Source organism: Pieris rapae, chromosome 13 (assembly GCF_905147795.1).
Source record: "Pieris rapae chromosome 13, ilPieRapa1.1, whole genome shotgun sequence".
Classification (NCBI taxonomy): Eukaryota; Metazoa; Arthropoda; class Insecta; order Lepidoptera; family Pieridae; genus Pieris; species Pieris rapae.
This window is the reverse complement of record NC_059521.1, coordinates 2490293-2506378: the sequence shown is the minus strand read 5'-3', so window position 1 is coordinate 2506378 and position 16086 is coordinate 2490293. Positions and strand designations below refer to the sequence as shown.

General features: G+C 33.6%; 3 protein-coding genes across 6 annotated transcripts in view; 2 read left to right on the top strand and 1 right to left on the bottom strand.

The window, feature by feature from the left end:
• The window catches only part of LOC111003760 (C-type lectin domain family 4 member F), a 60712-nt gene extending 59461 nt beyond the window's left edge, over positions 1-1251 (bottom strand). For both annotated transcript variants that reach the window (XM_022274438.2, XM_022274439.2), the window contains exon 1: positions 973-1251. In XM_022274438.2, coding sequence (XP_022130130.2) covers positions 973-1066 — 94 coding nt within the window. In that variant the 5' untranslated portion in view covers positions 1067-1251. The remainder of the gene's footprint in view (positions 1-972) is intronic.
• Positions 1252-2361: 1110 nt separating this feature from the next.
• On the top strand, positions 2362-9353 carry LOC111003745 (regulation of nuclear pre-mRNA domain-containing protein 1B). Its single transcript, XM_022274410.2, has 6 exons — positions 2362-2671; positions 2901-3137; positions 4430-4653; positions 5848-5956; positions 6651-6826; positions 7222-9353. The coding sequence occupies exons 1-6, from the start codon at positions 2521-2523 to the stop codon at positions 7366-7368; spliced, it is 1044 nt and encodes a 347-aa protein (XP_022130102.1). The 5' UTR covers positions 2362-2520; the 3' UTR covers positions 7369-9353.
• Positions 9354-10190: 837 nt separating this feature from the next.
• LOC111003723 (sodium- and chloride-dependent transporter XTRP3B-like) lies at positions 10191-16075 on the top strand. Of its 3 annotated transcripts, XM_045630636.1 has the most exons (12): positions 10191-10263; positions 10327-10383; positions 11079-11322; positions 11805-12009; positions 12347-12485; positions 12656-12784; positions 13989-14214; positions 14641-14753; positions 14838-14963; positions 15207-15404; positions 15716-15874; positions 16047-16075. In XM_045630636.1, the coding sequence occupies exons 1-12, from the start codon at positions 10249-10251 to the stop codon at positions 16065-16067; spliced, it is 1632 nt and encodes a 543-aa protein (XP_045486592.1). In that variant the 5' UTR covers positions 10191-10248; the 3' UTR covers positions 16068-16075. The 3 variants fall into 3 exon arrangements, with proteins under 3 accessions (XP_045486592.1, XP_022130073.2, XP_045486591.1); XM_022274381.2 differs by lacking the exon at positions 16047-16075 and having other exon boundaries at positions 15746-15990; XM_045630635.1 differs by lacking the exon at positions 16047-16075 and having other exon boundaries at positions 15716-15990.
• The last annotated feature ends 11 nt before the right edge of the window (positions 16076-16086 follow it).

The window sequence follows — 16086 nt, the reverse complement described above, 5'->3', positions numbered from 1 at the left end:
AAGTACTGTACTTTAATGTACTCATGATATATAAATTTTTGTTCTAAGACAACATAAATTAGTAAGAAAAACGTTCGCAGCGAATTTAAAAATAAATTAATTTAATGAAAATTATATATTTTTAAGCCACTATAGGAGAATAAATTTGACTTCAGACTCCATATCTATTTCCTGTTATACTACTAATAGATAAGAACATTTTATGCGCATATGATAAAGTGTATTTAAATAAGAAAATGTGCATACACCGCAGATTAAAATATTATGCAACTATTGGCCGTGATTATGCGTTAAGTTTTCGTTTCGGTTCCGTTATATCACTTTTACTTTTAGTGACACAACTGATGATTTCTCTCACAAACAAGCTAATAAAAATATACTTCCCTTTGTTAATAGACCATACAATAATAGTTATTCAAAACTGCATATTACGTTTATGCCACATGGATTCCTTATTTGGATGAAGGTCATGCGATGATCAGCCGGCTCTACCCATGGGAATTCAATTTGAGAATGGTCGTAAAACGCCTCATTCTGTGATGTTTGAAATCAATAAGTCTTGGGAGGAGGTACTTTATATATTTTTTTGACACTTGAACTTATACAATTTACATTAAAACTAGGAACCAACACACTAAACAAAATATAAACTCCAAGCGTGGCTATAACTTAAAATTTCTAAATTTTATAATAAGTGAAATTATTTTTTATTCATATTTGGAACTGTAACATTATTATTATAATATAAACTACTATATTAAGTAGGTTATATGGAACTATACTGGCCAAACTACGTCGAAACTCTTAACATTATGAATATTAACGTCAAACGAAAAAACTGTTTACCATATTATTTAAACAAATCTGTTATAATACAGTAATTAGGTTTTCGTAGTTTATTTTTAATAAGAAGCTTTAAATTTAATAATTTTAAGTGTTATAATAATAATTTATACTAAATAAAATACATACCGACGTCACGGAGATTATTTGACGATTTCTGTGCACTTGCGAGTAAAACAAGCGAAATTAGGAAAACACTAGGAACGTTGTGGAAAAGCGACATTTTTCACGATTATTTATTAGTATGTAACTAAAAAAATAATATAATAGTAATGTAATTTAAAATTGTTCGTAACAAATCGAATTCAGGGTTGCGAATTTAAAATTCAAATTTAGAAGCGCGATATCATTTTCGGTGGCGCCAGTTTCGGACGTGCGTCGCGTACTTTGAAATGCGTTCGTACTGAAATGCTGCGGCCGCGCAGGTGCGGATCTTAAAAGCACAGTCCGCGGCAAGTATAATGACCTAGTAATTGCCTATCATCTGCCGATTATATCAGTAACAATCGAATTTAAAATGTACGTTAACGTTATTTGCACAAAAAAACAACTTTGGCGACGGTGTTTCCCAGTTTTCATATAAAATCTTTTTAAACCATATATATTTTTGGAAATGCGTAAACACCTAGTAACATATAGCGTTTACATTCATTGAAATGCCACTTAAATAATAATTATAAATTAGTCACACATTAATTGTCACTAATAAATATTATGGTCCATTAAAATACTAAGCAAATTACCTCTTAATTGTAAGCATTACACTTCCTTTGGCAGTTTTTGATTTTCGCCGACAGACCCACGATTCTAACGACCGAATAAAAATACCGAACTACGTAATAACGATAATTGAGATTATAAGTTATGAAATGATTATCTATTTTCCCTGTTTTATAATGCTATTAAAGCGAATTTCTTATATTTACATGTCATATCGATTTTATACATCGGACGCAGTGAGTAATTCTAAAAGTAGCTTTTTTATAAAATTAAATGTATGAAAATATTTCACTCTCAAATGTTTGAGAACTTTTAAACACCTTTGCTGAAGACATATTGAAAATCTCTCTTAAGAAAACCATCACTACCTAGGATAAGAAATAAAATTTAAAGGTATAGATTCAAAAGATACATTTAATGAAATGCGCCTTCCTATAAAGTTTTGTCAACCCGCTCATTTCAGTGTAAATGTTTTTTATTTCATTTAACCTGTTTAAAACATTTAAAATTAACGATTAAATATATAACTCCTTAAATTTAAATTTGTCATTTTTAAATGTTGCCATCAATTGCAGTATGTTGTATTTTATTTTCATATTCTCATTTTAGCAGCTTTCATTTATTTATTATTTAAAATTGTTTCTTACTCTAGTATTATCTGTATTATTCATCCTCAATGAATCTTGACCATTTAGTAGGCTACATATTACAGTAGCCTATTATGCCAATGTAGCCATATCAAATATTTCAACTATAGTCAAGCGGCAAACCCTAGCCTAGTGAGTAAATGACAATTGATGTCACTGTTAATGTCAATTGGAATTTTGGAATTCTGCATACTGGAAAGTGAAAACCAAAAAGAAAACACGATTATCTCTCGAACCATTTCAATTTTCACTGATTTTACGCGTTTAAGAAGTGATTTAACTTAAGTGTCTATATTAACAGAAGAAGTAAATGGCTGGCTTCACGGAAAATGCGTTGATTCGAAAACTGCAGGACTTGAATTCTAGCCAACAAAGTATTCAAACACTGTCACTGTGGCTTATACATCATAGAAAACACCACGCTGCCGTAGTTAAAACATGGTATAAAGAATTACTGAAAGGTAAGTGAACACTTCGACAATTTCAGCTAGACAATACAATATGCATGTGCGCATTTTAAAAGCAACCATAAAGCCACACTAGCAGAGCTGCTTCAGGTGTTCTTTAAGGATAAACATCTGTAATAAGCATGTAATCTTGTCTAGCAAAGTTACGCCAAGTTAAGTAAGGCTTTATATCATTTAGTTTATTATGGTATGGAAATTAAAATAAATTTTATAATTATTTCAGTAAAAGATAGTAAACAACTTACATTTATGTATCTGGCTAATGATGTAATACAAAATAGCAAGAAAAAAGGTCCTGAATATGGAAAAGAGTTTGGTGAAGTATTAGTAGATGCATTTAAACTTATGGCAAAAACTGGTATTAATACAAAAACTAAACATTCCCTGCATAGGATATTGGGTATATGGGAAGAGAGAGGGGTATATGATGCAAATAAAATTCAAGAATTTAAAGTTGCTGGTAAGTGTTACCTACATAGATATTATTATATTTAGTTTAGAGATGAAAGAAATATGAAATATGTGTAATGTTTTTTCTTTATAAAATAATAAATATACAGTGTATAATCTATATAACAACAGTAAAGAGACTGCATTTTATGGCGTTAGAGGGTTGTAGTTAAATGGAGAGAAGAAAAATCTGAATTAGAAAGGAATTTTTTTTATTTAAGACTAGTGTTAGTAGTAGTAGTAATGTACTTGAATAAGAATCTTACTTGAATACTATTATTAGACATATAGTCTGTCAAAGTCAATTGCCTGACACCTTTGCTGCACCAGCAATTTAGCTTCAGTTTTATTTTATTCATATCTTGCGATATTGAGGCATCTTGATTATAAAAAAAGGATTCTTCCAATAATTTAGCTGCTACCAGAGCTTTGTTAATGCTCGCTAAGACTCAGGCTCATCCATCTTATATTCTTCACCTCCTTATTCTTAATCCTCTGACTTACATAGGATACTTAAAAAGTAATTTATTAGTCAATTCTTGTCGTTATTGAGAGTGGGAGTAAAGTAGAACATATGTTGAATCTCGGAGACACATTAAGCCAAATTAAGCTAATTGATTTCGAAGCTTCAAGTTTATTAAATTGAGGGATGTTACTTTATTGTACTACTTGTGTATAATGTATTTTTGTAATTTCATAAAATATTTAATTAAGTTTATCTTTTTTCTTAACATTAAGTATAGTTCCACTTTACATTGATCAACCCTAGAAACTAATATATTTGTGTTTATTTATACATATTTACAATAATACCTTTCATATTTTTGTCAGAGTTTATCAACAACTTTAATTCAGCATTTAGCTCTTTCATAATGATCCTTGCTAAAAGAGCATGAATCATGTATCTTATTTTGCAATACCCTTCTTCGTAATTTAGATTAAAAACAAGTGTGTGTAAATATTGCTGTAATTAAAAAGCAATTATGGTTAAGTACATAATTAAGTAATGTATATTAGTCTAAGTATATATTTTTCACATTAGAATTAAAATTATACAATAAATTAGTACTGTTAGTAGGTGTGTCTGTCTATATAAATTTTATTAAACATAGTACTTCAATTATCTTATAAAACATTTCATACATGTAAGTTATTAAAGTTTGAATGTGGTGCAAAAATGTTGGCCAAGCACTGTAGCTTAACCACAGTATTTTCTTCACAATATATAGAAACCTTTAAAGACTATAAAAATTAAATATTTCTTTGTAATCCAAGCTCTTCATAAAACACTGTGATTTTCAGTTGATCCAAACGATGCGATTCCAAGTAAAGTTAGCAAACGAAAGTCTATCGATACAGAGCCAAAGGACCCAGAGAAGAAACCAAAGTTGGAGAGTCGCGAAAAGGGCGAGAAAAGACGGTATAGTGAGACCAAAGTTGAAGTGGATGGAAAAATTGAAACTCACATCACACTTAGCCCAAAGACACCTCCTGGTGACCCACCAGAACCTGAAGAACTGATTAAGGTGGGTAGATTCATTATTTTAAAACTATAGGTATATATACATATTATAAATATTAATTATAAACATCAAAGTCAAATTATTTATTCCAATTAGATCACCTAAAATGGTACTTTTGAACATTTAATAAAATATAAAGATGATTCTAGTTGCCCCTTCCAAAAGGTAGTTTCATGTGGAGAAGAATGGGCAGGAAACTCCATACTTACTGTTTTAAAATAGAATTTACAATATTTGTGTACATTAGTTAAATAGTTATATGTGAAGATAAAGTAATGCCAGTTTTCTTAAAACATCCAAACATGCATTATGGTCAAATTAATTCTTCTAGATTTAATAACAAAACTAATATCTATGCTTATGGTTTCGTTACTTGCTTGCGTTAATGTAATTTATTCAACAAGGTATCGCCATCCCTGCTATCTAAATCCCATATTCTAAAGCTCAGCTATTTAAATATATTTCATAGTCAATTTAAAAAAACCAAAGGAGGTTTTAATTACAATTTGTCATGTTTTACATTCATTACTGCATTAAGGAGTACTATGACTGAATATAGCTTTCTACCTTCAACGCTAACCTACTTAAATACCAGCATAGTAGTAAATGTCCCTATCATTGTTTTGGGGTTAGTTCTGTTTATGCTTAGAAGTTGCTATTTGTTGCGGTTAACTGCTGGCAGAGCCATCTTGGACTGTCTGCACTAGTACTGACAATCGTTGATTTTGGAGCTCTGCGGTTCTTTGGCGAATCCAGGTACGCACTTCCGAAAAGAGCAAGGGAAGGAGCGATCAGGGCCAGCTTCATTCTGGAGCTTCTTGCAAGCTCGTCTTCAGTATCACTTTATCCCTTTATCCACTGTAGGGTAACCATGTTTATTGTTTATTGCCTCCAGTGCATCCAGTACTCCAGTATCTATAAGTAGGTAATCCTACCTACTTATACTCCGATTTTTCATTCCGTAGAATTCTGACATTTCATGAGTGTTGCTACTAATAAAGTACTCCACCGAAAAAGAGACAAATTTGACCCATTTGAGATGTTTGCCAGATTTGCGCCTCTAAAAACATCCATTGGAGAAACACCGTTTTTTTTTGATGATTTTTCATGATTGAGGGTCGCACGTTTGAGTCATTAGATATTCCCTACTGATATTTGACATCCCGTTTCATATTTAATACCTGATTCTATTCACAGGCGTTGTTAGAATTGGAGTCAAGCGCCTCAAGCGATGAAGCAGTGAGGGAAAGAATCGCCTCCCTACCACCGGAAGTCTCCGAAGTGCAATTATTGTCGAAATTGGAAGGTAATAACACACATATAGTATATGCATACTGTAAAATATATGTTATAACAGAAATAAATATATACGCCATTCAATTGTTTTATTTTTACCGAAGATTTACCGCAATAATGACCTCTATTCACCCTTGCGGAACTAAGAATACGTAATTTGAAGAATTTATTGTTAGGCGGTAGAAATTCTTGTGATGTTATCTTGCTTGTAACTTGTACCTTGAGTGTATCTAGAAGGGTTAATAGACGTTATTAGAAAACACAAGGATTTAACTTAATTTTATAGATTTTTAGCGATTTTTTTTTCAATTAGTTCTAAATAGAATGTTCAGTTATATTTATCAAGCATAGTAATATAGCAGGGTACTGGCACCGCAAGTGTGACGCATGATTAAACAATTATACTTAGATGCAGTATGATAGATTTGATTCTACGGTGTTAACCTATTTATTAAAAGCGATTTGCGAAGTATAGATTGATACTTTCAGTACGTTTTATTCTTTAGTAGAAATCTTTTTAAATTTCCTAATTCCTCAAATCCTTTTTACGTAAAATCATATGAATTGCGCGTTTAGATAGTCATGATAAATTCATACAATTTTTAGGTAGTAACGGCATGATTTTGACAGGGCCTGAGCAATTTTTGAACACACAATCCAGTTAAATTTAGACACCAAATATATATGTGTACATTTTATTATAGATAAAGAGGCAGCCCTAAACCTTAGTACAGTAGTTAATTCGGCGGTGGAACTACTCGCCGCATACAATTTGCGTCTCGCAGACGAACTCGACAAAAGGCGGAAAGTGGCTGGCATGTTGAGGGACTTCGCCCAAGCGCAACGCGATCTTGCCAAACACGCGGAAGCGAGGCTTGAGGTGAGTTTTTATTACTCAAAGGTCTTAGATTACTCATTAGGTCTTAGATTTCTGTATCTATTTAGTGAGTTTTCGTAGTATGGGCGGATCGTGAATTTGTAGCGCTCCACTATTACGGGGACTGCGACAGAATACACCGACCGAAAACAACAACGGGGAATCCCCGTCAGATAGAGACAAGAGTTGATTGATCTGAGGAATTCCATATTACTTGTGATATTTTTGTAATTTGAAAAATGAGGCTATACCTATTGTGTGCGAGTGAAATACTCACATACAAAAGTCGATTGGTGCACAGCCGGTGTTCGAACTTACGACCTCAGTGTTGAAACTCATTTGTTAAGAAGAACGCTACTACCGCACTAACATTTCTACTAATACATTTGATATTTCAGGAGTACAATATAAAACTCCAGAAGTTGTATGCTGTGAAAGCGGAAGTTAAATCTCACATTGAGAGCCTTCCAGATGTGTCTCGTCTTCCAGATGTTACAGGTGGTTTGGCGCCTCTACCCTCCGCCGGCGACTTATTTAGCATTTAGCTAACTGAATCACGGAATAGATAAATGATTCAAGGCTTATTGATTCAACTAAATTGTAGGCACCAAATGTGTGACGCGAGTTATCCTATACGATATATACAAATGCGATTACTAAAATAAAAAATAAAGCTATATAAATAGCTTTTTTTCAATTTATCTACTCTGTGGTATTATATTTTCAGAATGAAAAGCTTTCGCTGATAAATTGTAGTGTCTATATTACCAATCGTTATTGCTACGAGTCGTTTTTCGACAAATTGCTTGCCTTTCATGTTACTATTCGTAGCAATTCGCTAGTAACACTTAACCAACTTAAACCCTCTTTTAGGAAAAATAGTTCCTCAAATTAGTATTTAAACTAGACGCGTGAAGGTTGATTCATGTGGATGGTATTATGCAATACATTAGTATTTTAAAAGTCTAAAACAGTTTAGCGATTAAAAATAAAACTGTAAGGAAAAATGACTCTGTGGACTGATTTTCAGCAGCTTATATTTCTACATACTCGCTTTTTATGTATCACATTGTATATGTCGGAGTAAAGGTTTAATTACACAGTTAATTAAATCTCTAGACAGTTAATTAAATATCGACATTCTACCAAGTCGCTAGTCGCATTTTGATTTAATTGCGTCCAAAACGTTTAAGTATCTGACTGAAAGCTAGTATCTTGATCCTTAACTGTCTAGATATTCAATTAACTCTCTGATTTAACTACTTTACTGCGACATATAAACGCGGATGCTTGCCAGATCCATGCTAGTTCGATAGAAAGTCCCCTCAGGAGTTGTATGCGAATATTGCGGGCATACATAGAGCTGGTTAGTTTTGCGCCTTAAGATATGCTTTCTAACATATTTTCATTTATATCTGACTGTTCTCATTTTAACATGTATGATGTTTGTGAATAAAAATAAAATTTTAAAATAGTGCATGAAACATATTTTGTTGTACAAAATATAATTTAAAGATTAAATTTTTTAGATTGAACTGGTTTGCAAATCACGAATTAACGCACGGCCAAGAATTTAGCACAGATTTTTAATAGAAAGCACATTTTTTATTCAATTACACTTTGACTATTGACATACGCCAATACTCTGGCGTATGTCAATTTATTATATCAATAGCGATAGCGACTTCAATTTTGAATTAGTGTACGCGATCACGACGCGCAGGATAAGACGAGCTATTGAACTCGAAACGAATCTATCTTGCAATGCATAAGATTCATAAATTTCATTTTCATTATTATAATCATTATACAATTATGTCGCCTGTATAATTGCATTATACCATCCTATAGGTATTTATCCGTTTAAGTATTACGTAAGCACATTTACTGCCGTTTATACTGAAAGCTCTCAAAAATAATAGTACATACGTATTATTTTTTGTAGGTCTCTTGTAATCTTTGAAAATGCACTTCGTTTTCAAGCATTGGCCATAGACAATGTGTCACAAAGTTTTGTGTCACAAAGTAAACAATTACTGTTGACGTAATCACCAAATAAGAAAATCAAAGATCACACACACCACAACAGTGTTTACGTAATACTTGAACGAACTCATACGTTTAAATTGGAATGTTTTGGTTTGATGTATTATAAGCAATAAAGTATCGACTGACACGAATGTTCAATTTGTATTAGTAAAAAGTGCTCTTACGTCGTAATATAAGAATGTTTTTATTATTATTTGTAAATAACCTAAAATCATTCAATTCTGACATGTCAACTATACTCAGAGTTGTCAAATATTGACATTTTCATGCCGCTTTGAATATCATTTTTGATTATATATTATGACTTTTTAATTTTGGACATTATTAATGTTAACAGTTAATTAACGACTTCGAATGTAGCAATTTTAGGGACTATATTTAAGATGCATTTTTTAGTTTAGTGTTATGGCTATTTGTGATTTTGTTTGACCAAATTGTAGTTGCCCCACGATATTACAAAATATACATATTGTTATTACAATGTTGTTTTATTTATTATACTTCACATGTTGAAAGTGATGTGTATGAGAAATGTGTTATAATTGTAATAAATTAGATTGTATGAAAAGCGTGTATTTTGTATTTGTGTACAAAATAAAGTAATGTCATTGGACGAGAGAAAAGCCGTAATCAACATTAAAGGAGATAAAATAAATGTTTACAAAATATACTTATCTAGAAAATCAAATATATTTTAATAAAAACTATAAGAGAAAGAAATGGCAATATGGATAGGAAAAGTGAAATAAGTATTGGTCACTTAAATAAGTGGTTGGCTGGAAGAAATCGCTCGACAGCAAAATGAGGCCGCCAGTTGCCCTCCTTTTCATTTAATTATGTTCAATTTGTATATTGTAATGTAACGAAGTGTTAATAAATAAATAAATAGGATTTTAAAGGTAATTAGACTGTTTTGGATACTATCATCTTCCCAGGCCTCGTCTATGAGTGCCAAACCTGGATGTTTACGGAAATAGTAACGTCGAAGGTGCCTTGTACCCATAGAGGGATAGAGTGAAGACATGTACACGTGTTAGAAGTTATAATTCTTTAGCATAAGGAGTGAAAAATCTTTTATTTTTCGGCTTATTCAACGTTTGCAGAGAGAACGATGAAAGAAAAAACTTAAACGACTTGACGATAGCTAACTTCGGTTTTACACAACAAAACATTGACACAAAACATTCACAAAATACGAAGTAACCAGATCAGGACGAAAACTAAGATGAATTCACAGATTCTATCCGCAAACTTTAATGTCAAAAAATAAGATCATATGTGCTGCCTTATTTGTTCTATGTAAGTTTTGATTTTTTTATAATGACACAAAACATGCATTTGTCAATTAAGATTTTTGAGAATATTTATTAGAAATCATGAGCGATACTGTGGTAATTATAAATTAGTTATATATTGACTATTTAAATGATTACTACATTGTATTAAAATTTCAGAGTACTCGAAGTAAAACGGTATCATCAACTGATTCTGAGTCTACCGAAGGTCCTCTTGTGAGTAATATTTTTATTGCTATGTAAAATAAAATCAAATTATTAAGAAATATAAGATAGACAGGTATCAATTATTCCACGTCATCAAATTTGAACCTGTAGGCATCCCTACTCATCGGTAAACAAGACAGAGGGTGTAGGGCGAGAAAAAAAGCCGGCGTACAAAACTCTCGGTCCTCTTTTAAAAAGCAAATCAAGCAACACTTATTTTAAAACAAATATAGCATGTATGTACTTATGTTAATAGCATAATATGCAAAATGTTCGCGTAGTGGTTATAGCATAACTATCACCCTTTAGACAGTGCAGTTAACTAACGGCTGTGTACAAATGCATTTTTTAAAGTAAATTTTCTCGAACAATAAATGTAAATATCAAGAGGAAAACGACATGTCTTTGACTTTATTAATTATCATTAAGGAAACTGATGCGATCTGAGAATGTTTGCAGCGCTTTGTCGTAGGTTCGAATCCCGGCTGTGCGCTGTTTCTTTTAACACGGTAAGGCTACGGGTAAAGAAACAATATCGTACGGAAACCAGAATTTCTTGGATCCCAAAGTCGATGGCGTGTCGTGTCATGGGTGATGACCTAGTTGTATATTAGGAAATAATGGCACAGATATCTAAAAATTTTTTAAAAGTGCCTAAACGATCATATCTTTCTTTCTTCGTTGTCTTTAATGTATGCTTATAGATTGAAGACAGATGGACGAACAACATAAGCTATCGCCAGCTTGTTATTTCATCATGTATCGGAATTCTTCAAGTCTGGTGGCATCCTTATCTTCACGATTTTGCAAGATTCCTGCCATTTCTCTTTTTGTACAACTTGTTCAGTGTATTCTTTGCCTACCCATTGTTCTATTTGGAGCTAGCATTGGGTGTGGTGACGAGAAAGGGTGTATTAAACTCTTGGGATATGTCACCGAGTGCCAGAGGTAATTTTTTGTTATCATATTTGTATGATTCTAAACTAAAGCAACGCTCTGTTCCGAAGGCCTAGTGGCTGATGTCGCGAAGTTGTATTAAAACACCTATCTATCGGAAACACTGATAGCGCGAACCAGGATATGACGTCATCGTAGGTACGGATTGTAACTTAGGTTAGAACTCATTAATGCAAGTAAAGTTCCGAAGACATTTCGCGCCATCTGACAGTCGAGAAACGCAACAATAGTGTTTATCTTACCAATCAGTAATAAATAGTTTATTTGGATTTTATCCGGACATTGTTTTGTTTGTATGTCTGAGATACCGCACTTACTAGTTTTACTCAAAATGTATAGGTATCTTAATTAACGTGTCAAAAACTTGAATTTCATCAGCATTCATATGGCCAACACATTCTTTTAAATGCAACAATTTTAATTTACTCAACTTTGACAAAACATCTCTTACAGGCATCTTATATCTTTTACAGGCATTGGAATCGCAATGCTCATTACTTCAACGTTCACTGTCCTATCGTTGGGTGTTGTTAGTGCATGGTGTTTAGCGTTAACTGTCCATTCCATGCATTCATTTCTACCCTGGCTACATTGTGCTGCAGATGCGAATCCCCCATGTGCTGCCAGACATCGTCCATTACCCGAGGGAAGTGAGACACCGGCGCAGTCTTTCTTTTTGTTAGTTCTCTCTCTTTTCTTTTTGTACTTCTTGTCTAGTTTGCCGGCTTTAACAAGTCTACTAACACAAAAAATTTAGATACCACTATACCTATGCAATTAGATTTCCTATTAAGTAATATAATAATGTCGCGAGGCCAGTGATTACAAATCTTCAACGTAAATACGCGTTAATGCTGGCAGTATAATATTTTCGTAATTAGCTAAGCTTTTTTTAAGAGTAGTGTTGGCCTAGAGATTACGGCGTGCGACTTTAAAAAAAAATCTTGCAAACGAAACAATTCTTACCGATAGTAATATCCTTGTTTTGTAGAGTTAACATAAAGTTTATTTGCAGTAATTTCGTACTGAATTTAAAACGAAACGGACTCTCTGATGGCCTTGGAAATGTGGTACCGGAATTGACTGTGTACTATGTGATTAGTTGGATCTTGGTGTATCTTATAGCCTGTAAACGAATCTACAGTTATTCAAAGGTATACATATAAATATTTAGTAGTATAAATATTAATCATAATGGTAAGGTATTAATATTACTACGTAAGGTAGTGCTGCATTTGCCTATTTTGATTAAGAAATATAAAACTGAAAATATGCTTGTATTAAAAAGTAAGAGTCGATAATTTTATTTTCGGATTATTTTTAGATGGTATTATTCAAAGACGCGCTAACGTATTTCTCGTTAGTTGTGTGCGCTGTGGGCGTGACTAGGCTTAATGGAGCGAGCAGAATGTTCACAGAGTGCGACTGGGGAGTTCTTTTTAACGGCTTTCAGGTTTGTTTTTAACTGCAAGTTCTAATATACGATGGATAAAGCATTGCAAGCCAGGATGCTGCAATTACCCATGTCTACCAGGTTGATAAAACAATAAATAATAATTTTAAACTCTGTATCTATCTTTAATCGGCAGCTCATGTGGGGTCTTGGTCTGCAATGAAGATTTTGAAACGGACTATCAGTTTCCACCGGTTTCTGTCCAGCGCTTCTCTTATGATCAGTATTATCAGTGTACAGTTTTGAAGACGATGATTCCTTGGTGGTTGGTTGGTGAACGGCCACGTGATCTATTATTGCCTTCTGTTTTACCGACCACGAACTCATCGCCATTGCGCATTGTATGGTCGATATAACATACAATTCCCTGTAGGCATATGGTAGATAGGCGATTCCGTCTGCGGAGTTGGGTCAGAACTATGTATTGGCGCCTCGCAGTCCACGGTATTCTGAGCATTCTCCGGCAGCACTGCATTGTGCGTGTTGTTCCCACTAGAATATAAGAGTGTGCTTCTATTTCACCATTCCTCTTCATGGACATATCTTTGTTTTTAATGTATTTTTGTATTATTAACTATTCATTACTTAAGAAGTCATGTGGAACATGTTGTAACGGTTGCAGCTCCTTACAAACATTGTGTAAAACAAAAAAAAGTCTAACTCTCTCTCTCAATCGTTCTCTCCCTTTACTTCAACAAAAACGCTGCATATCTTCGTGACGTTTCAACCGTAAAAATGTTACCCTCATGTGCCTAACTACAAAAACTTGGCGATTAAAGGGAGAGGTGGAGAGTTTTTTGCTAGTTCTTCTATTCCATTTTACCCCCTTGAAATGAGAACTGGCAGAAAATGTAAAATAAGAAGCCATTAATATGTTCTTATTTCTTTTTTTGACGTTCATAAATTACATTGTGCCTATAAGACTAAACGATTTTGACTTTGACTTTTTCAAATGCATCGAACCTTTGCCTTTCTGGAGCTAATATAATCAACGCTTCTACTGCATACAGGAAGATAGGGAACACTCTAGTGTTTGCCCGTACCAGTTTTACTTTGGTTTTGATACCAATTCCTCTATTCTTCCAAATGTTGCCTACCTATAGATAGTAAAAATTATTAGTTTATGTTTTTTTAAAAGACAGTTAAAATTTAAAACCTGCTCGAATTTTATAAACTGCACGTTTATGATTTTTATACTTTTTAGGTATGGCGCGAAGCGATCGAATATTCCTTTCTCCAGATGTGTGTATCACAAGGAACATTGATAATGCTGGGATCCTACTGTCCCAAACAGAAGCAAAAGCTGACCAACACAGCCATGCTTGCTTTCGCGGTATCTAAAACCTGTTGTACTGGCACGGCCTTCATACTTGGCGCTGTGCATGGTGCCTTACACCTGGATTACGATAATAGTACTAGGATTTGGGGAGGTATATTTTTTAACTTTTCATTTTAAGTTTGTATAATATGTATGTGTATATATATTGTTTGGCTATGGTAATTACAAATAGACCCAGGTGAGTAGGTTGGCAAACGTGGTGCTCCCTTTGGTATGGGGCTACTCTTTCTACGTGGTTAATCTGGCTCGCAAAACCACATATAAATATTTTATCTAATTGTATTGCATATACTACGCATAGTTCAAAATAATCTCGTTTGTACTATAGATGCGCGAGCGACCGTTGCGCCGCGATGATTTCGTTTACTAAAGCTAAAGCGGGCGGAGAGATCATACATTTTGCTAGCTTTGGGACCATACCTAAGCTAAAGTATCTCTAGTAGTCTAAATGTTGTACGTTACGTTGTAAATTAATAGTTGTTATTATGAGATAAAGAACGTTGTTTTTTTATTTCAGGAACATCATCTTCGATCGTTCTCTGGTCGGACTACGTAGCACGAATACCAGGCAGCCAGTTTTGGTCATTTCTTATATTCTTCTCTCTGTTTGTATTATCACTTTCGTCCATGGTAAGGATCCCATTGCCCCGTTCTTGTCTATGAGAGTAATTAAAGTTTGCATAGTTTTCATTTAACAAGACTCATCTATTTCAGGCACTACTAGTTCAAACAATAATATCAACGTTCACAGGTCGACTTGTTCGGAAAATAAGATGGGCGTTTCTTATATTGATTTGTTTTCTATTTTGTTTTATCGGCATCTTAACTCTTTGCACTCAGGTAAGTACATTTTTATACATTTCAAGATAACTTGATTTGCATTTGTAATAAATGAAACAGATTCTAATTATTGCATAACCTTTCCTTACTTGCTTGATTTGTACGGGCAAATGTATAATGCTTACCTATATAAAGAGAAAAATTCGTCTGTACTCAGCTGGGGTTCCAAAGACAAAGTCAAAACTTGTATATTGATGGGATTATCTATGTATCGTATAACATTGATCTAATGTTTTGTTTTAGGGTGGCCTTTATATCCTAAATTTCCTGATGCGGTGGCCAGTTTCGAAGCCCAGAGCACCAATTGCTGCTGTCCTTACACTCGTGGTCACTTTTGTCTACGGGCAAACTGCCTTCTGTGAAGACGTGTATTTCGCTGTCGGAGAATACCCTAGCGTTTTCTTGAGAATCTGTTGGGCACTGGCACCGTTAATATTGATGGTAAGTTTTGTAGTGACGTTAGCTTGTATATGTGTTAGGTGTTTTAAATTATCAAATATTGATTCAAAATATATCTAAAGATGCAGCCAGAAATGTTAATGTTGGCAGACAAAGATCACGAATACTTCAACGGTTTCTGGAGATTGCGTTTAGCTTGTAGATTTTTTGCCGCCGCGAAAAAAGGGCACTTCTAATTAATATTTTACGAGGATTTCCCTGCGAATAAGTCATACAAGTGATTAATCAGGACCTTTCCACATTCAGTGTTAGAAATCCTTAAATTTGTAGACGTCAAGTAAAATTCTCTGCAGGTTTTAGTAATGGAGGCAATTTTTTGTCAGAGCACATTTTTATCGGGAAAATCGTATGGACTGTTCGAAGCGAGCATCGGTTGGACGCTGGTATCATTGACGTTGCTTCCAATAGTGATCGTGATGTTGCTGTATCTTATCTTCAAATTTAGAGTCAGGGTTTGTATTTATAAGTTATTCACTAGAACTGCGTTTTTGTCAAATACGCCGTCCCATAGACGCGGAATAATGTCTATTCTTTTAATTAAAATCTCTTTTAGAATATAAATCTTAACGCTGAGCACATTCATCCAAACTTAGTTAAGATACTAATTTATTTTTTTAATTTCAGAATATTGTCAACGAGAAGTGAATACCTCATATAAAAATAA

What these genes read in the sequence shown, in the direction of transcription:
- LOC111003745 (XM_022274410.2), top strand. Translation starts at nt 2,521, where the DNA reads ATGGCTGGCTTCACGGAAAATGCGTTGATTCGAAAACTGCAGGACTTG. An exon ending in AACCTGAAGAACTGATTAAG is followed by an intron (nt 4,654 to 5,847) that starts GTGGGTAGATTC and finishes TTCTATTCACAG; the next exon opens with GCGTTGTTAGAATTGGAGTC. An exon ending in ATTATTGTCGAAATTGGAAG is followed by an intron (nt 5,957 to 6,650) that starts GTAATAACACAC and finishes ATTTTATTATAG; the next exon opens with ATAAAGAGGCAGCCCTAAAC.
- LOC111003723 (XM_045630635.1), top strand. An exon ending in TATTATCACTTTCGTCCATG is followed by an intron (nt 14,754 to 14,837) that starts GTAAGGATCCCA and finishes CATCTATTTCAG; the next exon opens with GCACTACTAGTTCAAACAAT. An exon ending in TGGCACCGTTAATATTGATG is followed by an intron (nt 15,405 to 15,715) that starts GTAAGTTTTGTA and finishes AATTCTCTGCAG; the next exon opens with GTTTTAGTAATGGAGGCAAT.